A 25962-nucleotide genomic window follows, 5' to 3' on the forward strand; every position below is an offset into this window, starting at 1 on the left:
TGCGTCTAAAATAGTAATACGTGTTATCAACAAGCGACATACAAGATATTCATCCCTCCCTTCGACTCTTAATCGATAATATCTTAAACATACGTCAACTCCATCTGAAATAGTAATTCGTGTTATCAACGAGCGATAGACAAGATATTCCTCCATTCGACTCAATCGATAATATCTTAAACATACGTCAACTCCATCTGAAATAGTAATACGTGTTATCAACGAGCGATTGACAAGATATTCCTGCATTCGACTCTTAATAGATAATGTCTTAAAAATACGTCAACTCCATCTAAAATAGTAATACGTGTTATCAACAAGCGACATACAAGATATTCATCCCTCCATTAGACTCTTAATCGATAATATCTTAAACATACGTCAGCTCCATCTGAAATAGTAATACGTTTTATCAACGAGCGATAGACAAGATATTCCTCCATTCGACTCAATCGATAATATCTTAAACATACGTCAACTCCATCTAAAATGCCTATTACCTACAACATAAGGTATGCCAAGAATATACACATTTTTGGCTTGCAGCTTCCTCTTAAACATACGTCAACTCCATCTAAAATAGTAATACATGTTATCTATCAATAAGCGACAGACAAGATATTCCTCCATTCGACTCTTAATCGATAATGTCTTAAACATACGTCAACTTCATCTAAAAATTATTTCCTATACAAAAACAACAAAAAGCTCTTTAACACAATTACACCACCATTGGGTCTAACACGGTCGATCGATAAACAATTTATCGATAATGTCGATGACAAGTCGTTAGCGTAGAAACAACAGTTCACTTCAAATATATTTACAACACTTAGTCGTGGTGAACCGTTGTTGGTTCGTTGGCGATCTGCAGTCAGACATTATCGATAAAATCTTTATCGATGGACCGTGCTAGATAACCAGAACTATAACTGACCGAAACTATATAGTACGTCAGCCAAAGATAATTCATCTACCTAGCTCCCAAAATCTTCAACCTTCTCATAACTTAAAAACCGAAATCCAATTCCATACTTTCAAAACACAAATAACGAGGTGGATCTGCAATACATTTCATTCATTATACATCTACACTCTAATCACTTCACTATCTAATTTCCTTAATCATATGCATAAATTAAATCTGTAAACATCACCCGCCACAACACAGGGGCATCCCTAGCGTGGCGGGTGAACAAATATATACTAATTGTTTAAATCTGTAAACATCACTCGCCACATCACAGGGGCATCCCTAGCATGGCGGGTGAACAAATATATACAAATTGTTTAAATCTGTAAACATCACTCGCCACAACACAGGGGCATCCCTAGCATGGCGGGTGAACAAATATATACAAATTGTTTCAATCTGTAAACATCACCCGCCACAACACAGGGGCATCCCTAGCATGGCGGGTGAACAAATATATACAAATTGTTTTGCATGAAACAAAAATAAATTATGACGAGAAAGACAATATATGCTAATATAAGGAATAGATAATCCCAAGAAGTGAGATCTATGATGTGAAAGATAACTGATGTCGCCAATGGTAAATTCACCGCTCACAGTTTACCGCGGGGAAAGTTATTTGCCATTTTTAGGAAGTGAGTTTTTTTACTGAAATAATTTAGTACCAAGCATTAAAAGGCAATAAATGAAATGGCAGTTTTGTTAGATTAGGTTAATATTACCATTAATTTTATACACACCTTAGTCCTTAGCACCATTCAGACAATTTATTTTATCTATTTTGTGAGATGAATTTTCCGTTGTGATTTGTGGGCGATGAATGTTCCCCGGGTGAATTGTGGGCGGTGAATGTTCGTAGAACCGTCGCACAATAATTTATATAAGACCTCTCGACTTCTAGGCCACAGACAGGTCATTGATTACTTGATTATCTTTTCAAGAAATAATGTTTGTTTTATTTCACCAGGAGTAAGGAAAAAATAGGATTACTTTAGACGTATAGACATGGCCACAACACACTTCTGTTGGTTTCTATTTTCAGTTTATTAAATACGTATGTTTTGTAAGCCTTCCAAATAGTTTTACGACCAGGAAAAGATCGAGTAGGTGACGTTATTATTCTCATTAAAAATTGTGGAATAAAAACTGTAAACAAAAAAATTTGATCAAACTAAGACGGGATATAAAACTAAGCCATGGGAAAATACGTAACTAAACCACGCTCTTTATTACAATGGATTCTTGGTTTGGGTTGCCAGGGAGAATCGACAAATAACACGATTCGTAGAATTACGGTATTACTGCTGTTAAAATTGAGGGCATAAAAAATTTCTTAATCCTATAAAATAATTTACGATAATTACTTATGAATGAGCTATAGATTATATTGATTTTACGGGAAATACTAAAGATAAGAGCAAGATGTCAACTGTTATGACATCTAATAATAATTGGTGCATATAATTAGCGGAATAACGCCGATTTAAAACAAACCCAATATAAATGATACCTCTTTACTGGTTTATTGTTTACTCCTAATATTGGTAACAAATAATTATAAGCAATAATTAGTCGCCTGAAATATCAATACAAATTGAAAATATCTCCGGAGTAAAAATAAATGCCGATAACGGGAATTGAACCCATGCCTTCTGATGTCCGGTCAGGTGCTCTGAAACCACTGAGCTATGTCGGCTTATTTCCAACCCACCAAATGATTCGATATGTACTAGTACCTCAATCAACAATTAATGCTCATTATATTTTATCCACCTGTAAACAACCAACTAATATTGGTAGTTGTGTCGTGATAAACATGGTGTGTTAACGTTCAACTGGACAAAATATCAATGATAAATCACAAAAAAAGTTCAACCAAACGCTAAAAACAACTTTTTTTGACAATTTCCAAACTGCTGGCGATAGTAGATCCAAAGGGCACAATGTCCTACGTATTTCTTTTGCTAAAACAATTTTTGCCAAAATATTTTTTGATACTTTGAAATAAAGCTAAACAATGCCCTTCCACTGGCCATTGGTCAGAACTAGGGAATGCAATCCCGCAAGAAAATGTCAATCCAGGTATTTGCGGGATCCAGCAGAGTGGACTTAATCAATCGTATAATAAAGACCTCGATCTACCAACCTTGTTTTTAGACTTTTAAATTTATACCTATAATAAAACAAGTTCTTTGGGACATTTTAAATGATTTATTAATAGGTATACCTTTAGTTAGACATAGGTAAAGTTTAAGTCATAAATTGGCAAAGAATAAGATAAGACATAAATTTACATAACATACCCGCCTCGGAACAGACTTTGTCTAGTGAGATGGGTAAAAGAAATCTATGTACACAAATGAAAATAAAATAAACGCCCGGATTGCCGGCACTGAAACTGAAACTGAACTGAAACTTAAATTTAAATAATAACGTTCACACGATAAACAATATTCTTGTACAATGAGCATCATAAGTTTAATTAAACATTATTTTGGAAATAGCTTCGTAAAAAAGTTAAAGTATTAATTGTGTCATCTGATAAACGGCTTCTGATATTGGACACAAGGTAGACAGCGGCTGAAAAAGCTCGTTCAGCTTCCACGCTGGTTGGCACAATAGTCATTAGCGCATTGTAAGTGAATTGAAGGTATGTATGTGCCTTTTTCCACCGGACTCGAAGTAATTCAGAGTAAGTGAGGGTAAATCTGTAGTTGCTCTCTTTCAGCTTTAAAAGATCTTGAATAACCATCATTTTTAGTGTCTTGCCGTAATTCATAACCATTAATTTGATTGAATTAGACGATGTTGGTAAGTTAAAACCCCCGGCTTTAAAAAGATCTCGCAAATCCGACGACGTACAGAAAACTCGGAATGGTAAACCATCTTTAGACACCATTCGTGATACCCTCTTTTCGACGGCATTGTTTTCGCTTGAAAAATGGTCAGTGATTTTATGCTTCTTTGCCAAAGTTGATGGTTGAGGTTCACAATGAGCCGATGTGGAAGAACTGGACGTCGATGCAGTTGTAGAAGCTTAAATCCCGCCAGTCCAGCGGGATCCCGCAAAATTTTCGACCGAGATTAGTCCCGCAAAATGTCTGCGGGATCTCGGTATTTCGGTATACCGGGATTGCATTCCCTAGTCAGAACACAACTAATAATACGCTAATATAAACTGGACACTAGTCTTGAGTCACCAGCCAAGACGATGAAACATGGACGATCTTTTTTTAAACCTTTATAAGCAAAACTTGTAACCAACAAAACCAAGTAGGTATAAAGTTGTATTATTTCTATTACCTTTCTGTTGAATTTATTTTATTTTAATTATAATATTGTATTGTGCCTGCTCACAACACAGAATTCCCCAGCGATACAGGCACATTACATCTACAATAACGTTAGTGTATTTTCTGAAGATGAACAAAAAATACATAAAAGCCTATAATAAAACAGATGCATTTATTGCGTTTTTAGAAGCTACCTATTTCAAAAACTGAAGCCGATAAATCGTAGAATAATTCCATTTAAGGCGAAGCACTACGAATTGACGTAACGAATGCAAAATCATGTGTTTTCAGTGGCGAAGCTTAATGCCAAATCACTAATTTGATAAATCTTTACAACGAATTGATGTACATTATGAATACCAAAAAATATGATTTAGATAAATTGAAGGTTTTCCTATCGCTTCGCTTGAGTAGAATACAAATAAAATAAAAATGACTCAATAAAAAATATAAATGCAAACTACTAAAAAATATATATTTTCAATAGAAATGTATGAACGCATAAAGGAAACAACTTTAAAAATACAGTATTATAGCTAAGATTATCTGTGACAGTTTCACTTGATTAACTTTTTTGCTTTCTTATAAATTTATTTTTAAAATAAATAAAAATCGGTTTTTTGCTTGAAATCGAACGTTTCCAGACCCCGTTTGTCAAGCGATTTTAATGCCTATTACCTACGATATAAGGTATACCAAGAATATACACATTTTTGGCTTGTAGCTTCCTCTTAAAAATTTGATCGCTTATAAATATTTTAGATGCTTTAATTAATACAGCGAGAAGAATCGAGTAGAGTAGATCTCCTACTTATGAATCCCTTCTCGGTTATGGTTTTATTGTATAATATGGTAAATTACGTTCTTTAGAAAATAATTGTAAAACATTTAAAATACAATACAATATTTGTGCGTGAAAAATAAAATAAAACACACCTTTTAGCGAAGTATTTTCTTGCATAGATCAAAACGGGTTGCTGATGGTAAGCGGGAATTTAAAACTTATCGCCTTCTAAATAAGTAGTGTTATTGTTACACGAAATGGCGCATCGCCTTGAACTGAATTCACTTTCAAATTTTCCAGTGCGTTTAGAAAACGATTTTTAAAATGAATTCTTACTACTAACTACTTTTTACTGAAACGACCGATTGTTGGTGACTACTATATTATAGTAAAACCATCCTATTCTGAAGAACCGTGAACCGTGAACCTTGGACATTATAAGCAAAGGTAGACGAAAGCATGACGATAGACGAATGCATGACAATGCCGACTAGAGTACAGGCCTGGGTACGCGACACCCAAATTACGAAGTCAGAGCTGTCGGTAAGTAAACTTCACTTTTTAATAGTCTGATCACTTTGTTTATACATGGATATTAATGTTTCAATTTTACAAAAAAGACAACACAAACAATTTGTTAGAATATTATACTATAGGCAATACTGAAAATGGCACTTAAATTCAAAGCAAATTTGAGTTCCTTTGAACCAGATTTCACGGGACGCACAGAAAACCGAAGTTAGTATGTTTGATGCTTGTGGTACAACAACACGCAGTAACAACGAGTATCAACGACAACCGCCGCCATTTGCGAGCTGTCATTGCTCGATGGCACTGACTCGATCACGTGACACTTGTCACGTACTCTAGTCGGCTTGACGATAAAAAAATCCAAAAAACGGAAAAGTCTGTTGATAAGTACATCTGTAATAATTGAACTCTGTACGCTGCATAAAGAAAAAAATAATAACAAAAAATTAAGAATCAGAAGAGAAATAGTATAGTGTTACCTGTTGTTATGGAAGCCGACCACGTCGGATGCTCACTGACAGTAGCATTCGAGTAATACAACCAGAAGTCGTACTTAGTCCCGGGCAGCCCTTGGGAGAACTGTATGACATCCCCGATGTCCTTGGAAGCGATAGTGGTGTTTGGCGGGGGGTGACCGCGCGGGGGGTGGTAGTCCAGGCGGTAGTACGAACCCTCCTGGCCCAGGTTGCCGGGGATCTCGATCACCAGATCTGCGCACGAACATGTCTGAAACAAGAAGAAAGATAACACTTTAGAGTAAGCAATTTCGCGGGGCAAATTAAGACATGCCAACAACAGCAAGACCGTCAAATTAAAAAGTCAGTGCTGTCGCTAAGTAAACTTTACCGTTAAAAATAGTCAAAATTACTCTGTTTATCTTGTCGCAAAATAACACAAAAAATGTCATGTCAAGAAAATCCGTCGAGCGCCAAGGCCTGTACTCAGCCTTGAATAACAGTCATTCGTTAAGTCAAAGAATTAACTTCGGACCAAAGAAGTAGCGGTCCTGGACAGCGGACAGCCGCCGAAATTATTATTAAGATTAAGTAAAGGACGCATGGTTTGGACGTCCAGCGAACGCACCAAGAAAGGACTGGCAGGATTACGTATTATTCTTACAGGGGGACGGAAAGTAATCCCAAAAAATACATTTATTACCGGATTAAGAATAACTTGACAATATCTGAATTTCTACAACATCCATCATTATAGTGTGAAAATATTGCTTGTACAATGACATAGCAAGCAGAGGATTGAACCCTCAATGCCTGGGTGAGACCACAGCACTTCAGAGGACAAGGAATTTTGGACCACTGCGTTACTAAGGACGGGTTGTTTCGGAGAATCTGAACAATTCATCAAATTTCAACGTTCATTTTCAAGTTCTGTGAAAGACTTTTTCAAGTTCTGTTTTTATTTCAGTTTTGTCAAGCAACTAGCCTACAATGATATAAAAACAGAACTTGAATAAATCTTTCACAGAACCCGAAAATGAACGTTGAAATTTGATGAATTGTTCAAATTTTCCGAAACAACCCGTCCTAACTGTTGAAGTGAATCATAAGTGAGGTAATAATTCATAAAAGACGAGTACTTAAAAGAAGTTTTCCAACCGAAGTATTAACTATTAACATCCTTAGGGTTTATTTAGGGTATACTAATTGAATTCACGAATCTGAATATTACTGACGTTAATCGTTAGTTACACTAAACTATTCAGTGGTTATACTTAACTGGAGCAGAGTTCTAATCCGCTCCGATTGGATTCGCGCACTGTGTAGGAACGTGAATGAACAAGGGAATTTCGAGTCTAAGCATAAATGTGTGGCGTTTCATCTGCCTCTCAGTAAATGCCACGATAATTAAATAGTGTTTCCCCTAACAACAATCTAAATTTGATTGTTTGAGATGTAAGTTTACCGTAAGCAACGAGTAAGGCCTAATATACACTACGCTGTACGCATCAACGCTTATTTGGGAGTGGTCTATACAGATTATATGTTGAGGTGTCACACTACGCTATAATCTTCCCCAGGAGAGGGGATCAGATCAATTGGGGAACTGAATTTGTTTTATATTTTAATCTTTATTTAGATGTATGAAAATTAATGTATCCCATGTCTGAGTCGATTTTTGTATTCTTTGTACCTATTTGTGTATTAAAAGAGTTATTATAACTGGATTGTTCACAGGTAAGTGAGATCGTCTGTAAAAACCCAGTATAAATAAATAGCGTAATGTGTCGCCACCCTGATGATGAAGTTAAATAAAACGAGATGGTACATATGTACGTAATACACTTTTATTTAATATTTTCGTTTCAAAAGCAGACACTATGTAATAGATTATATCATTGACCAATTCATTGGCACGAAGAATTTATTTCTCACGTTTCGTCGGATAAGCAGGCCATAGGTACCTACTTAGTATTAGCAAAAAACTTATTTCTGAGATTATATAATAATAATTATTGCAGATAATTGCAAATAAGTATGAGACTACGACGAAAGTATGGAGCAACAATTTTAATCATACTGTTTACGAAATTAGTTTGAAATTTTGTATTGTACGAGTATTCACGGTCGATTCTGATATGCATGCAATGAACAAAAATAGATAGTTAACGAATAATTTAGATAGTAATATTCCACTTTTTACCGTAAAATCAAAGGGAAAGTAACAACACGACAATGATACGTGATAGATTATGTAGGCATGCACTTAACGTCAGCTGTCGAACGTGTGAAAAAACATAGGTCAACATCAAGATATGACACGTTCTATCCTCTTTGTATAGGCAAATAATGATACAGAGTGGAAAATACTATACAACCAATGCCGACTATGCGTACCTACTATACAAAATAAAAGTAGGTTAGACAAGATTAACGTCAAGTCGGTTATAGAAATAATATAATATCGTGGATTCTGTATTGTCAAAATGTTTTGAAAATGTAGGTACTATCTACTTTGATTTGTAAAATGAAAAATGCACAAATATTTCTTTAAAAAAATTTCAAGAGCATCTGTCATTCTTCTATCAGTTTTGTATAAATATAACAGATACTACCTATAGTAGGTGGTATCCCCCTGGGTATCGATTCTCCAATCCAAGCAGCTCGAAATTGCCGTCGAAAGTACATTGGTCGACGCTCTTATTCTTGAGTATCGTCGAAGGAACATACTTACATACGCCAAACAGACTCCAATTCACCTATGGTGCCAATGTCCCGCTCTGCTGGGAATAAGGCTCAGATACCTGGGAAGACACAGTGTGGAACCAGAAGACATCGCCACATATCCAATGACAGCCCTGGTGAACTTCATAAAAGGGACCGGGTTACTGGCTAGGGAATGAGGTAAAATGGGAGATAGTACAATGGGCCTATGGCCTAAGTGCTCGCGGGTAACGTAAGTAAACCGCCTCCGACTTAAAAAAAAAAAATACGCCAAACGTTAAAAGTCATTCACGACGAGTGGGTCCAACAACTCGTTGTTCGAGTGGAATCACTTCGTCGAGAATCGAGGCCCTGGTGAAAGACGACCATGCATAAGCGAAACATTGCATGAAATGGCTTTAGCCGTGGTTGGTCAGGTACTTTCCAACCTTCCTATTGCCATCTACTTCCTTTCCCCATTCCCTAGCATACCCCCAATTGGTTATTCCATAGTCCCGCTGGTCAACAGATATTTGGGAGCAGTTCGAACTCTTGTGCGGTAGGTATTCACATAAAAGTATGCCTCACACTTTCTTACACGGTGTCAGGAAACTCTTAGTACAAGCGGGAAACTGTTGAATTTACATTACACAGAGAACCCAAAAAAACATTTGTTTATCGATCGGATCATTTCAATTTTATTTTCGTTTTACCGTTTTTTTCCTTTTTAACTAAGGGGTTTTTAACTCTCTTCTATCAAGCCTTATCTAAAATTGCCTCCCCTCCATTCAACATCTCATCTCTTCTAAGTCTGAACTCGACTCCAATTTTCATTATAATTTTGAAATTTGCCCATTTAAATAAAATTAATATTTAAATTCACCTTTCATTTCTCAATAATTTTAAATGATGTCCAAGAACACCCTTGAAGGGTGAAAGCCAGAAATAATGTTAAAAAAAAAAACTAAGGGGTTAAAAAACGCTTTTGGAGCCGGGTATATGCTTCAAAGCATTTAAAGGCATTAAAAACGGACTTAAAAAGTTCCTACTTTGAACTGGATTTACTCGTAAACGAAAGCTCAAATAAATAAAAAATATACTCTAAATGTGATGAAGAATCACCAGTTTCCCGCTTGTACTACGGGTTCCCGGACACCGTATATAAATACAGGACTGGTAATGTATATACTGCACTGACACTAATAAAGCACAGTCGTCTGTGTGAATGTGTGTTTCATCCGGATGCCCCTGGACGAGGCCTAAAGAATTCATTCCTCATTACTGAGGTTTCTTTAACATTCGTTCAGAAGAAAAGATCCAACGTCTCGCAAAGTAAAGTAAACCTTGTAGTATTGGTTGGCTCCTCCTTTAGACATAAATAGTCCGTGTTTACAGTTTACACGAGTATAATAGAAAAGCAGAAGAGATATAATAAGAGAGGACAGACCAGACTAGTTAACAATGCAGATCTTATCGTTAGGACGAGGCATATCAAGGTTTAACAGGAGGTTGGCCAACAATAGCCATGTTTTGTGCACAATCGCTCAGGTAATATTAGTTACTCATCAATCTTGCGGGCTTTACTTAATCTTAACATTATATTTTATTTTTTAGCTTCTAGACTAGAGCATTCATTGTGAGTCTTTAAAATCATGTAAGCATTACCTGAAACTTCCGGCGTTGCCCAGAATCAGATGTATACAATAATAATTTTCCTCTTATTTGAAACGTGCAAAATTTCTTCAAGTCTCTAATTTCTGCTTTAAGGTGTGGGATAGGGGGGATTGGTTGGTTTTTATCTCATGTAGACAGTGACCTTCCTCTTTTTTTTAATAAGTGCGCAAAATTTCACCACTCTCGGAATAAAACTGTAGATTGGTATAAAAAATCAAAAGTACCGCCGCCCGCCGGTGTCTATACATAATATATATCTATCTTCTACTTATATGTATAAAGAGAAGGCCTGTGGCGGGCGGATTTATATTTAGATATACATATATTACGTATGGTAGATTGATAAGACAATATATAAGATACAGCAAAATGTGTTTAAAAACGTGCTAGTTTCATATGCGGGTCGCCAAATAGTCTAGGATTCCAATACAACAAACCCTACGTCATCGAATACATAGATGAAACTACTTTGTAGTGAGAATAGACATTTATTAAGCCTTAAAAAAATTGGTCTTTCGGTGCGCCTCTTGGAACAAATAGTGAACAATTTTTTTTGTAAAACTTACGGAAATGGTTTCTTACGATAGGGGTCGATTAGTAGATGAGAAAAAAACGAGTACACAAATGAAACCAACGAATAACTAGTCTAGATCATCCCGCTGAAGAATTTCTTGGTCTGCCGACCAGCAGCTTGGCAGTTTTATGTGTACGATTTTTTAAAGTATTTATTTTGTTATTGAATTAATTTCACTATCCTAATTATTATTTTTATTTCAACGTGTGTTTAACAACTAAGATTGCCAAATTAAAAAAAAATAATTTGAGTGTTCCGATTGGACGGGCGAGCCTTTCAACGCGAACAAGCATGACTAAATTACATTAATAGTCCTCGTAATATGCCTAATAGTTTATAGTGATTGGAAGTTCGAACAACCCCGTCCGATCCATATAGCTATCGCGTGCCCAGGCGCACCGACTATATCGAATTCATGAATGAAACCAATGAATAACTGTTGTCTAGATCATTCCATTGAAGAATTAGTGATTCAATCGCTGAACGGCGCTACATAAAGTTGACATCATAAAAATATTTTTTTAAACCTCTGTTGTTCTCTGTTCACGGATAAGACATCGACGCAAACGAAAAAAATAGACGCGCAATAAAGTTCTATCCAAGAAAAAATATTCAATGTTATTATCAACACTAAACTTATTTTGCTAGTTACGCATTTTTTTCTTAGAAGACAAGTTTAGAAAGTAGAGGTGAGTGTTGCTTAAATGGAACGTAGTGTCGAATGCTGTCGATTTCAATGCTTTTGGTCGGCAAATACGCCAATACGCGCAGACGGTGAATCACGTTTTCTACAATGAATTTAAACCAATTTCACGGTACTTAGTTTTATGAGAAATCATATCACACGCGTCTCTCTGGGTCTCTACCCAGTATCGATAATTTGTCACAATCCTTATATACTTACTCGAATTTTTGATAAAGATTTAGATACGCCATATCAAACGATATATAATAATTAATAATGATACATCACGATATCTGCGACAAGACATCACTGGACAATCTTGACAAGTAGTGTCAATACTAAGGCAGACATTAGCTGGTACGGTGGGAAATTTAACCTTGACGGTAGTAGGCAACTGACGATATCTGTCGTACTGCTTCCCATAAGCTTCTCTTCCCATCTCTTCCCTTCTTTCCTCCCTTCAGCCTCGCAATATACCCCAATTTATTGAGAAAGCCATTATCTCACTGACTCCAGACAGTCCAGACCTTTGTGCGGTATTCAATTAAAAAAATATATGCATATTAAATGTGAAATAATATTTATAATCCAGCAGTTAGCAGCCGCCATGGCAGCAGCGAGTTCACAGATAGGGCGATATTTAAAAAATGCACACGATAATACGTATCAGAGCCCGCCTTGATTCAACTGTCATAATAAATAATAATGATAACGTTAATTATGTTTAGCTGTCAAGATATTGTAATGTACGACAGACTAATTTACATATTAATTTATTAAAATTCATATAATTCGTATAAAATGCGTTTTTAAGGTCATGCCGGATCATAAATTCCAACTACCAGAAGTCAAGTCAGAGGAAGTACTCAAGATCGTGTCCCCAAAACTAGTTTAACCCTTCAGTACTTTCAACACTTCCGATTGAAATTTTCAAATGCGCTATATAGTCTTATTTTTTAATTTTCCGTAAAAACAAATACTGTTTTAGAAACTAGATGAAATAATCTTTCCGGTGTACGCATTTAAAATTAACATTACTATTTATAAATAATCACATTTTAATATCAAACATGACAAATTGAAAACTCGATATTTCGAAAACACTTTAGTTTTATTTGGGGAATTTGTGAGAAAACTGTAACTGTGAATTGAATTATTGATGAAATATTCATTTTGGCTATTGTAGGGTATTATTTTTTGGCATCCGGTAAAAATATTTGAGGCAAACTGAGAGTATTTCCGCGTGAAAAAAGATAAAAAATACTTGCATAAAATATGGACGCCTGGTCATATATGACCCTAATACGCTGGAAGGGTTAACCAACTCCAAGAAACGTATAGATTCTAAATTTTATTTATCATTTAGTAACGCCTTTTTACGGCTTTTACGTGGAATAAGTAACAAGTACAAACAGGGTAACTATTGATAGGTATGAAAATCAACATTTTACAATATAAAATTAAATTAAATTAACATAATTAATAATAATACTGAAATTTTGAATTTACGAATAACTAGCTGTACCCACCACGCATTGATGTGGCTGTGCCTGTTTTTTTAGATAGAAAAATAATAACAGATAGCGCTGTTTCTTTTTTTAAACATGTCCAAAAGATTACATTTTTTTCCAAAAATATATTTTTACTTGTCACGGATGACATCTATATATTATAGGTATTGTCTGTTGAAATTAGTCATAAATTTGCATATTTATTTGGTGTCTTCTTTTTTGTAACTGTTTACCAGTAACTACATGTATTTTTTTCATTCTGACAGTGTATACTGGATTCGCTAGCGGTTTCATATTCATCATTGGTTTACATTTCTACGGTCTATATTTTTTGTAATGTAAGTTACCAAATCACACTATTTTAAACAGGGTGTCCAGGGGTAAAGCGTACTAATGACGGGAGGTGATTATACAGTAGGGTGTGTCAATTGTTTCAACTTTTGAATTCAGAAACGCCTGATGTCTCAAAAGTTGCGTCTTACAAAGAAAATGAGAACTACATTTAAAATTATTTTTTTAAAAATGGTTATTAGCTCGCTAAAATGCATTGAAAAACAGAAAAAAAACCTAAAACATGTATTTTTAAATAATGGTAATTAATATTTTTTTCACAATAATTTTACCTTTTAACGTTTGTTTATTATTAAAAACTGCGTATAGTTGACAAAAATTAAATAAAAAAATCAATTTTATTAATGCAAGTAAATCTACAAGAATACCGAAATTAACAAAAAAAATGATAAAAATCCACTAAAACGTTTTCCATTGCCATTTAGTTTGCTTTAATTTTCAATTATTGGATTTATCAACGTAGTCAAAGATAATTGATTATGGGAAATATCGATTTCAACACTACGCAAAAACTTCGTAAAAAATATACAAGGGCGCAAAGGATTGTAAATCCGAATAAGTCACGACCTTTAGAAAAACCATCTTCTCTTCTTCCGCTTCTTTCCAACAGTTTTTCAGATTCTGATGAGGAACCAGCGCTAAGTGATGATCATCAATCTGCAGTGGCTCATGATACATTATCTCCTCAAAATATACAATATTCGAAGATGAAGAATCCCTTGACGAAGTTATCTCAAATTTGTGATCGATACGGCGTATCACACAGAGCAGCAGCTGCCATTGCTTCTGCGGTTTTAAAAGATGTAAATGAAGCTGGTCCATCTTTCGTTATAGATCATAGTAGATTATGAAGAGCTAGAAAGCAAACTAGAGATATGTTATTAAATAGCCGTAAATTGACAAATATCGAAGGTTTATTTTTAGATGGGCGCAAGGACAAAGCAATGTTTATTATCAAGAAAGGAAGAAAATTTTATCGACGAATAAAAGTTGACACATAACGCTTGTGCAGGAGCCAGGATCAGTGTATCTCGGACACGCTACGCCATCATCTGGTACTGCTAATGCCATATGTTCTCTTTTGGAAGAGGAAAATCGTCAAATGGAGAAAATTGTTGCAGTTCGTTGTGACGGAACAAATACAAACACTGGCCGGAAAAATGGAATCATTTCAAGAATGGAACAGAGACTTGGAAAGCCATTGCAATGGCTTATCTGCCAGCTGCACGCCAATGAACTATCATTACGACATCTGCTATCTTCATTAGATGGACCGACTAGCGGACCTGTAGCTTTCTCGGGACCAATCGGAAGAAACTTAAAAAATTGTGAGAACGTTAAAATTATTCGGTTTGTTCCCATTCAATCATCCATACCGGAAAATATAACAGAAAAATTAAGCACGGACCAAAATTATTTATATAATATATGTCTGGCTGTGTCAAAAGGTATGATAACTGTAGATTTGGCTAGGAAACAACCAGGGAAAATGTCTCATGCCAGGTGGCTAACAACTGCAAACAGAATATTACGATATGTTGCAACGGAAAACTCAACAGAAAATTTGCAGATATTGGCCACCTTTATTGTGAGAGTTTATGCTCCAACATGGTTTACCATAAAGTGCAATAGGTCTTAGATAGATGGAGCCCGTAATCTCTGGAAAATGGTTAGCATTTCCAGATATCTTTCAGGAGAATTGAAAGCTATTGTCGACCCCGTGATTCAGAGGAACGCATATTTTGCACACCCGGAAAACATTATTCTATCAATGTTAACCGATGACAATAAATGTATAAGGGAGCTAGGATGTAGAAGGATCATTAAATATAGGGCCCTTCAAACTTCATGAGTGAGAGAGTTCATAATTCCAAAAATTAATTTAAACTGCAATAGCTACATAGAATAAATTGACTGGCAGGCCACAGATTTAATTCTGACAGAACCTCCACTCCTGACCAACGTAAAAACGGACGAATTACTCAAATTGTGTGATGAAGGAAATGTAAAAAGGTTCGATTTTCCTAAATTTCCTTGCCACACACAATCAGTGGAAAGGTGTGTGAAGTTGACCACAGAGGCGTCTTCTGTTGCTGGTTACAATGCTAGAAAAGGTTATATTCACGCCAAGCAACTTTCAAGAAACATAATGCCAAATTTTAATTCAAAGCAAGATTTTAAGTAATTACTGTTTTAACAATATGTTATCATTCAATTTTGAGCATCCATTATTTTTTGTTCGTTGTATTTTGGTCAAAAATGTGGTTGTACGTTATTGTTTAGTATCTTGAATTTAACCATAAAAAGTGTTATTTTTCCCTTTTATATTTTTAACCAACACATCACATATGTTTAAAAAAATATTTATTTTTCGTTCTTTGTACTGCAGTTATGGAAATAAAATTAAGTGTGCTACAAAATATAAAATATGGACCCATTGTTTTATTTTTTTCCCAAATCACGAAATCAAATTTTTTTCAAAACTTCCGGCCATTTTAGCGAGCTAATAGTGAACACCAATTTAATTTATTTTTACGTTTTCGAATAGCTACGGATCATACGCAACTTTTGAGACCCCAGGCGTTTAAAAATAAGGCGATTTTTTTTCTCTCTATGGGGAGCGACACACGCTATTATACAGGGTGGTAGAAGTAAAAACGTAAATAACTTTTTTAGTAATTCCATTGTTTTTCCCATTCAAAGAATTCAACTTATATACTTAAAAACTACCTTAACCCGTAGAAATTTAGAAAATATAATTTATCTTTTTTAGTTGTACTACCATACAAAATCACCGAAGTTTGTTCCTTACCCTAGGACGTCTTGGATATTTAGGGTTTCAATTTTTTTAATTTTCATTATTAGCAGAAATTGTATGTGTAATTGTATCCTACAGAAACAAGTTCCGATGGGTTTAATGTAAGTGACCGCCTAGTTTATTTGATTTAATAAACAAATGAAAATTGTAATTTATTTGTTTTTACTTTTCTATGAATCCAATTGTAGTTGCCATGATTTATCCAATTTCGTATTTTTTTATTTGTTGTTTACCTACTGTATAAATAATATTTACAGTGACAGCTTTCGAGTCACTTGTAATTTGAGTGACCATGGAATGACCCTTACGGTTCTTAGGTTAACATGTAATTATGTTGTCATGGATTTATTCGATTCTATCATTATGTGTTGTATAATACGAATTAATCGTAGAAAATATCAAGCGTATGCCTAAAGTTGGTAAAATTACAAACGATAAAAACTAATACACTTTCTTGCATTTTTTTATCTCTACGGGGAAAGGGCATTTTCGCCAAAGTTTGAACATTGCCTTTTTGTCATTTCCTAAGATTTTGATTTTTTTTTTCATAGTTACGTATTGTAGAATATTGGAAAGTTATATATTATGAGCATTCAAATTAATTACTGTTGTATAATTAACTAATTCATTTACTTTATTTTATTTCAGTTAAATACAACCGTCGAACTTGAATATATTTATAATTAATTATTTAGATTCAAAGCAAGGGTGATTTTAAAATGCCCCATTTCTACGTTTAATTAAAGTCTGAATTCGAATATAATTTAAGGTCCATAAGATATATGTTGAGGTGTCTTAAATATCTTACATAAAATATTTTTCGAAAATATACAGTTTTTAAATAAATTTGGAACAACATTGGAAAAAAAATCAAGTTTAACTTTTCTAGTAAAGAAGCCGTTAGTTCCATTCCGTGGCCACATATTTTTAACTTTTCTAGTGAAGAATCCGTTAGTTACATTACGTGATCACATATTTTTAATTTTCTAGTAAAAAATCCGTTAGTTCCATTCCGTTACCACATACTTTTTACACCCCTTTTAAGGGCTTTATTATCATAAAATTATATTCTAGTAGTACACAGAACTTTTGAATGTATTAAGTGATAAATTGAAAACGTACACTGAAGAATTCGCGTTATTACCCTCAGTAATATTCTGGGCAATGAGGAATACATATAATTGTGGTTAGTACGAGAATTTCCGCATCGAAAATAAATCTTACTTCTAATAATCTGGTATTGGAGGAAAATAAAACAAATAAAACGTAAAAGTAACGAATTGGAACGTATCAAAATGATAAAAAGAACATGTGAAAATTTTGGCGAAAATGGCCACAAGCAAGTAAGTTAACCTTTTACAAAATTCAGAAATACTCGCAGAGAGCAGCGTGAGTAGTACGCCCCGTACGCGCACTTCAGTCCAGACGGGGTTGGTATTCGAGTGCTGAAAACGAGAGGCTCGTCATACGCTTCAGCATTACTGAAATAACGCTCACGTGCAACAAATGAAATTAACGCATACATACTTTAAGTAATTAATTATTGTGTTAACTAGTCATTGAAATTATGGGGAAAAGAAGCAATTTTATTCATGTCACTCTCAAACACTCTTAAAAATACATTATTGACATTAACATTCATTGGCATTTACTTAAACCCCCTCAAACACAATTTCTACCGATTTAAAACTAGTTTCTCGTTGACCCTTTATGTTTTTAAGTTCCAAAAATTGTTATCTTTGAATATAATATCTATAATTGTTATGCCGAAACGTTAAATATATAAAATTCCCTCGATAGAAAAAAATCGAAAAATAACCTCCGAAAATAATTAAAAACTCGTTTTGTTCTGTTATAGACATGAAAAAAATCACAGTGTATCTTTAAATACAACTAAAGCATTTGTCGAGAGATTTTTGGTCTATTTAAAACGAGTGGTGTTAAATATTTTCACCTAATTATTATCGTTTTTTAATATAAGCACGCTCCCTCTAACATCTGTATTTACATATCTCCCTTTCACACCATCTTTGAACGCTTTCTACGGGGCCTTAAATGTGGTTAGGTATAATCAATATCTACGGCTTCCTTCTAAGTGGGATAGTGCCAGTTTTTCGACATTATTTTTTAGCGATTTCTCGCTTCGTTTCACCAAATCACCATTCAGAAATATTGAAAGTTGCAAGTTTTTAGTAACATTTACAAAAACTGTATCCAGGTTTTACTTTTTAATATTCCTCTTCTCAATTCTTCCCAATTGGGGGCGCAATAGCCCCACTGGCTTCGGGCGGTGAAACCCTCGAGTGGTATTATTCACATTCTGGTTGAACGCGCGTATCTGAATCAAAAAGCTACTAACTAAAGCCCGTCTAGGTCCTCGGAGCCCCCCCCCTGTAATGCAAGGGATGTGGAAGTTGAGACACGTCTGAGTGGGTGTAATTATTTTTTCCCGCCCTTCTCTTGATTTAGGCGGGAGATTGGATGCATGGCCGCCGCAAATGGCTTTAATACAGAACTGCCCACATTGTCCACTGTCCAAGTCTAGTTCCCCGTTCATATTTTTTTTAAAGAAAGACAAAACGTTCCCGGGTTGCGAATAACCTGACAAAACTTGAAAATCTTCTACTACCACCACTGTATGCGGAAAATACTGCTTGTATCGTGATGGAGGACTAAGCCAGCCAATGAATTGAACTTCCGACGACTGAGCGGGATCCAGACGCGATGTTAACTCAGCCTCTGATCGGTCATTATTAAACTCGAACTCCGCTTTTCACCAAAAGTATATAAAATAATTAATAAAAAAAATGCATAAAATTTTTCGTGCGGTCGGAACGTTTGGTTTCATATGGGTGCACATCGCAATTCTTTTGTGATTAACTTCTAGATTTGAATATTCAGCGTGGTGTTTTTTTTCTTTCGAACACCGTTAACATCATATTTCTTACTACGACAGTAAGGGAGATGCAACAATTTATATTAGACCCATAGACTAAATTAGACTAGACACGGCATATTCATTTAAAAATAACCCCAACACAATTTTGGTATGGTTCACGTGCACATTTATGAAAAGGCCCACGCACTGTGTCGCAATGCGAAATGGGCACTGTGCATTGCGTTTTACCTTTTGTTGGTCTAGAGTTCTAGAGTAAGCTATTTTGCTTCTCAGCTATGCTGGACAAGTGCATTTTTTCAATCACAAAAATAACCCAGTTCCAAATATTTAAATTTGAATTATGTCCATATTACAACACCTCTGACAACAAATTCTCCATGGTTTCACTTTAGAGTTTGAACGCTTGTACAAGGAGTTTAAACAGAGTTGGGTTTTTAAGTTCATCTCCATTTTTGTGACGTACGCTACGTGGCGTTATTTTTAAAATGAATTTAACTAGACAGGGCTAATCTAGTATAATACATCAATGATTAAACCATATAAGCCGTTCCCAAAAGCGAACAAATTGACTCAACGGATAATTTGTTCCCAAATCCGAACAAATTAGTGAGAGGGGTTAATAAAAATACAATATGATACTCACTGAATCGCGAGGTTACAATACCTAAAATGCAGAACGAGTGATGATGTACTGAACAAAACAAGCGACAGACTGATCGTTTTTTTATACGATTTCAAGGAATGATTCGAATAAAAACGCAAAATATAGTGTGCAGCATTGACTTCTATGGTGTGCAGTAACTATTCATTTCTGGCCTCCATCGCGTCTCATCGATGTTTTTCTATTACTACTTCCACTTGAATGGTGTATGGTGTAATGGGATGGGGCAGACAGCATGCAATCCTACTTCTCGTCTTTTCACCATCGCTAACGACTACGCTGCACGCGTTCTCAAAGGATTTGAAAGGGAGACAAAAGGATGTAGCAAGTCTTTAAAGAAAAAAGTGAAAGAACGAATCGGCAAATGTTTTTTGGGAGGGGGGTTCTTTTTGATTTAGCGTTCTTTAAAAAGTTTGCAAAGATACGTGTATGTACAAAGAAAAAGATTTTAAGGGGACCCTTGCCTGTATAGTGGTGTACTGGGTGGATAAAAAATAAGGATTATGTAAAGACTTTTAACGCTTAACGTTTGGATGCAATTTACAATTTACAAATAACTAATTTATATTAATTACATAGATCATAACGCTTTTAGCGTTCATTGCATTTACTTTCTATCAATATTGCAATATTGCTCTGTAAATACTTTTATAGTATAAACATGAACCCCTTTGTACAACAAAACTCTCTATGACAACTTGTATTGTACCTGCTTATATCGTTAATACTCAGTTTATTATCTCGCACTATACACTTATTATTGTACTCCTGAGCAACTTACTTATAACAATGTATACACGTAAAAGCCTTCAAGGCGTGAATAAATAAATAATATTATTATTATTGTTGTAGAAAGCAATCACTATGTGGTTTGACATATTTAATAAAACAATTATTTTGCTTAAAACCATGATTTTTTATTAATTTATTGACCGACCGGTTTCGTTTAACTCAAACATCATCTGGGTGCAAATTAATACTCAATATTAATGTTTTTATTTGCACCCTGATGATGTTTGAGTTAAACGAAACCAGTCGTTCAATAAATTATTAAAAAGATGTGGTTTTAAACATACATATGGGTGCATAATTAAAAAATGTGGTTTAAAGTTTGATATGTCACGTGTGCGATATGCAACAATTGTAATTTAGAAAGATAAGAACATACTAGTCTAATTTTCCTGAGTTTATCCTTTCCTAACATTGGGATACTCTGTTTATACCGTATACCTATTTCTTTAATTTCAGTCTTTCCTATTCAGTAGGTATAGGATTCGTTCATTTCAGTTGAACCGATACATCTTGCAAAACAGTCGATTTAAAATCCATTGTTTTATAATCGGTACTGACTACCTCGTAAAGTAATCATTGATCAACCATGCTAGAAACAGAAGAACTTGTTCACATGCACTTGTATAATATTGCATAGCTTTCACTGTTAATATAACACTTGTAACAGATTGTCCAGGATAACTAAGTACATACGGATAATAGCAGTTATCTAGGAAACGATTTAATATAATTTATTGCATGTGAAAAATCATGCATACCGAAGCATTTCGTGTTTTGCAGCATGATTAGATTTGTAAGGGAACAGCTAACTGCTTGAAAATGAACGCGCAAATATCAAGTAATGAGCACAAACATAAGTTACACAAATTACGTGAAGTGTGAAGAAAAGGCGATTGGTAACTACCTAAGAGTATGGATATTATAAATATATATAATATCACCCAAACGATCATCACAAAACATAGTTTGATTATTACACATTATAAATAAAATCTTTTTTACTTTGTGTTGAGAAGTAAGAGCTTCGTAGGTGCACGCACAGAGGGCAGTGTATAGAGGTTGCGAGGAAGTCCGCAAGATGGAGCCAGTGGCCAGTAGTCGCCAGGGCCAGTGGGAAGGCTCCCAGAGAAACTTACTGTTTCAGATTCCAACTAGCCAGTTTCTAGTTAGGTCGACTATCGAGTCACCATTATAATACGCGGAATGTTAATAAATCCCTGATTAATCTAAAAGAACCATTTATTTATAAACTCCTTCCAAGACGAGTTGGAGACCTGTTTGTTACGAACACAAGACTTTGTTTTAAATCACTTTGTTGAATTATATAGGTCGACTGGTTTCGGTTACACTCTCCTTCTTCATAACTCAGTTTGTATTTCCATTGTCCTGAAGAAAGTTGAGTGCAACCGAAACCGGTCGACCTGTATAACTCAATAAAGTGATTTTAAAAAGCTTCAAAAATTTCATTTACATAATGTCAAGCCACAAAGTGTTTATAATATCTTCGATAATTCATTACATATTATTTATGATTCTCTTAAAACAAACATTCCGAAACATTATTTTGATAGCTAACTCAATAACGTGAATCAATTGAAATGGATATCCTGATGATGGCTAACACTCGTGTGTAGTCAAACGGTGAACAAATACGTAAATTTGAACGTGAAACCAGTAATAAAATTTAATAAAAACATTAATAATTAACAACAGCTTTAGCGAAAACTCACGTCCTGCAGAATAGAATGAGATAATGTTTCTGTTGCGAGCAACTCTCATCCAATAAAATTAAAAGAAACCCGATTCCAAGAATAGAAACTAGGTCAGTGGTAGTCAACATTGGAAAAAAGCCATGCTCGGAAAAAATCATTGGAATTATTTGCGAATTAAGTACCTACTTAACATAGTTTTAAGGTGGGAGCACCACCATAAATAGCAAGAAAGTGGGCACAATTTAATTTATTGTGACAGCAAGTTCGCGCAGAGTCGAAAAATAGAATTAAATATGCTCAATTATGTACACATAATCAAATATCTGTTTACGAAAGTGAGAAATATCTACGCGGGTAAGAATCAACTGATAGGGCAGTCACATAAAGGATGTCACTTGAAAAAGCTAACATGTTAGTATAGTCAAAAGTTAGACGAAGCTTTAAGTAGGTACTTTTTTTTAAACATACCGTTATAAAAACAAATCATAATTTCGGTATTCCGACCTTTTATTTAAATTATGCAAAATTTTCCAAAGCCCATTTTTAATGCATTTACCCTGTACATATAAAGGGATAGAAACATCACTTTTGTGATTAGATCATTTTCATGCTTATTGAACCTAAGAGCGTTAAAGATTCTCGAGGCTGTCTTTAGTTGCTAGAAAGAACTGCAAAAAATGATCAAAAAGGAAGGAAAATTCAGAAACGCTAGAATAATTTTAAAACATTCACAACAGCGGACAGTGACAATGACAGCGCTGTCGTGCAATTATTTTCATTAAAATGCTAAGCCACGTTTACAGAAAAGGAACTCGTACAATAACTCTAAGAAAAATAATTTAAATGCGTAGGACCTACCAGTATTTCAAAATGGCTGATTTAAATACCTACATTCAGTGCGTGTTTCAATAGACACGCACTACATATTGTAACACGACTTAAATCAGATTAATATTATTTCTAGGAATTAATGCCATAAATTTGAATGATTTGATGAATATTTGAACTGCAGTCGAAGATACTGATTTCCCGACAAAACTGGCGACAGTATCTGAATGGGAATGAACATCTGGGACATTCACATAACGCAAAAAATGCGCCAGTACTTTCGTTGATAATAAACACTTTAGCATAATACATTCAGTAACAGTATGACGTGTGCTAGATTGTATTTTTCTAGATTCTTTACAATATTATTTCGTCCTCGATTGTCCGCAGTTGAGAGGAATGCACGCGGTGCCTGATTCACAGATTATTTTTAATTTTATTTAAACTTAAAAAAAAACAATCTGAATATATCAACCAGAGTAATAATAGTAAATATACTGGTTATTCACAATTTTATACGAGGCGTATCCAGAAAGTAAGTGTACTGAGGCTCTCACGACCAAATGAATTTTATTTTCGACATGTTGGCTACACTTACGTGTAGCCTGACTCTTCCCCTCGGCAACGAGACAGGTTAAAGGTCAGTACGTTCAGAAGTGTCGACGCGACAACACGTTTCGTGAAAAATTTCAATCCAATCTCCCGCCAAGTGCGAAATACATATCATGTTTTATCACGTTTGGAAGGGAAAACCTCCGTTTGAGGTTTGTAATGAGATGAAAACTGCATATGGTGATAAAGCTATAAATCGTACGAGTGTGTACAAGTGGTATCGCGAGTTTAAAAACGGTTCTCACCTCTTCACCCCCCGCCAAAAAGTTCAAAACCACAATTTCAGCCAAGAAAATCATGGCATCCGTGTTTTGGGACAGTCAAGGCATAATTTTGAATGAATATCTGCCTCAAGGGGAGACCATCAACTCTGCAAGATACTGTAAGACCCTAAAAAAATTGCGGAAGGCTATTCAAAACAAGAGGAGAGGCATGCTGACAAAGGGAGTCAGCATGCTGCACGACAATGCCAGACCACACAGGGCCAACGCCACGAAGTAACTGCTTGCTTCGTTTAAATGGGATGTCCTGAACCACCCCGCGCATTCCCCTGACCTAGATCCTTCAGATTATTATCTCTTCACCTCCCTGAAGCTGTACACGGGTGGAAAAAGGTTTTCAGCCGACGAGGAGGTAAAGGAGGAGGTGGAGAAGTGGACGAAGAGGTTGGCGGGAAACTTCTTCGAGGAAGGCATCAAAAATTGATACCCCGCTTCACCACCTGCATTGAGAGGAATGGCGACTATGTCTAAAAATAGCTTACATATGTACTACGGTAACCATGTAATTTTTTTGTTTCAATAAAAAAATTTGTAACCTACAAAAATTCAGTACACTTACTTTCTGGATACGCCTCGTATATCTTTTGGACAAAGAAATATTCAATTTCCTGGTGTAAAACTATACAGGATGTCCTAACTTCGGGGTGAGGGGGTGATTCTATGTGATAGTACAATTAAAAATGAAAAATAACTTTTTTCGTAATTCCAACGTTCCATTGTTAAGGCTTTTTTTGGTTGAAAAGTTAAATTGTTTGTTTGAGAAAGTAAATATTCTTCTATGGAAAAATATTTGTTTATGGAGAAATAAACTTTGGAATTTCGAAAAAAAGTTATTAAGTTTATTTTTTATTTCTATCATACAGCATCACCTCCCGAAGTTAGCGCACTTTACAACCGAACACTATAATGCCTTACCGAATCAAACAAAAAATTACAGAAAGTAGTAATGTAGAAAGTTTAAAAAATGCTGAGAGAACCGAGTGATAATTAACTTGCAAACATTATGAGCACAATGGAAAGACATCTAGATAATCAATGCAATAATATTAAAAAATCAAGACTTTAAAAAAAGATTTTTTTACCGAACGTGGCACGACCTGTTGAGCCATCATTCAATTTCAGAAAATGCGTGGGTGTGTGTGAGCATGTGTGCTTGAATATAATCCACCAACAATTTAATGTCATCGATAACGAGTCTATCTGCTGAGTTTCAGCTTGATCGGATGTCGGGATGTAGGTTAATTTCCACTTCCAAGATTTGCATTCATTCAAGAAAACAAAAGTGAAATTCGATTAGATATATTTAAAAAATACTACAGGCCGCCACAGAACAGGAAACCCTAGTGAGGAGGGCTGTGAAAACTACAACATTATTATTATACATATTCTTTAATATGTTTTATACAATATATAACTTATTTTAAGGCGAAGCTTAGTGCTAAATCACTATTTTGATTAATCTTTATAATGAATAAATCGAATCGGTGTACATTATGAATACGAAAAAATATGCTTTAGATGAATTGAAAGTTTTCCTATCGCTTCGCTTGAGTAGAATACAAATAAAGAAATAACTTACTCAATAAAAAATAAGAATGTAAACTACTAAATTTTTTTTTCAATAGATATGTATGAACGCGTAAATGAAACAACTTTTAAAAAATGCAGTATTATAGCTAAGATTATCTGTGACAGTTTTAGTTGATTGACTGTTTTGATTTTTTATAAAATTATTTACAAAAAAAATAAAAACCAGTTTTGTGCTTGAAATCGAACGTTTCTAGACTCCGTTTGTCAAGCGATTTTAATGCCTATTACCTAC

General features: G+C 34.8%; 1 protein-coding gene across 3 annotated transcripts in view; it reads right to left on the reverse strand.

Annotated features, from left to right (window-relative positions):
- LOC149423641 (tyrosine-protein phosphatase 10D-like) overlaps positions 1–25962 on the reverse strand; it is a 111390-nt gene that overhangs the window by 41698 nt on the left and 43730 nt on the right. For all 3 annotated transcript variants that reach the window (XR_016302204.1, XR_016302203.1, XM_089631695.1), the window contains exon 2: positions 6064–6310. Coding sequence is in view for 1 of the 3 variants with exons in the window: in XM_089631695.1 (XP_089487821.1) it covers positions 6064–6310 (247 nt within the window). In the remaining 2 variants the exon portion in view is untranslated. The remainder of the gene's footprint in view (positions 1–6063; positions 6311–25962) is intronic.

The sequence above is a fragment of the Hesperophylax consimilis genome, chromosome 5 (assembly GCF_061612785.1).
Source record: "Hesperophylax consimilis isolate HC1 chromosome 5, BYU_Hcon_1.0, whole genome shotgun sequence".
NCBI classification, from domain to species: domain Eukaryota; kingdom Metazoa; phylum Arthropoda; class Insecta; order Trichoptera; family Limnephilidae; genus Hesperophylax; species Hesperophylax consimilis.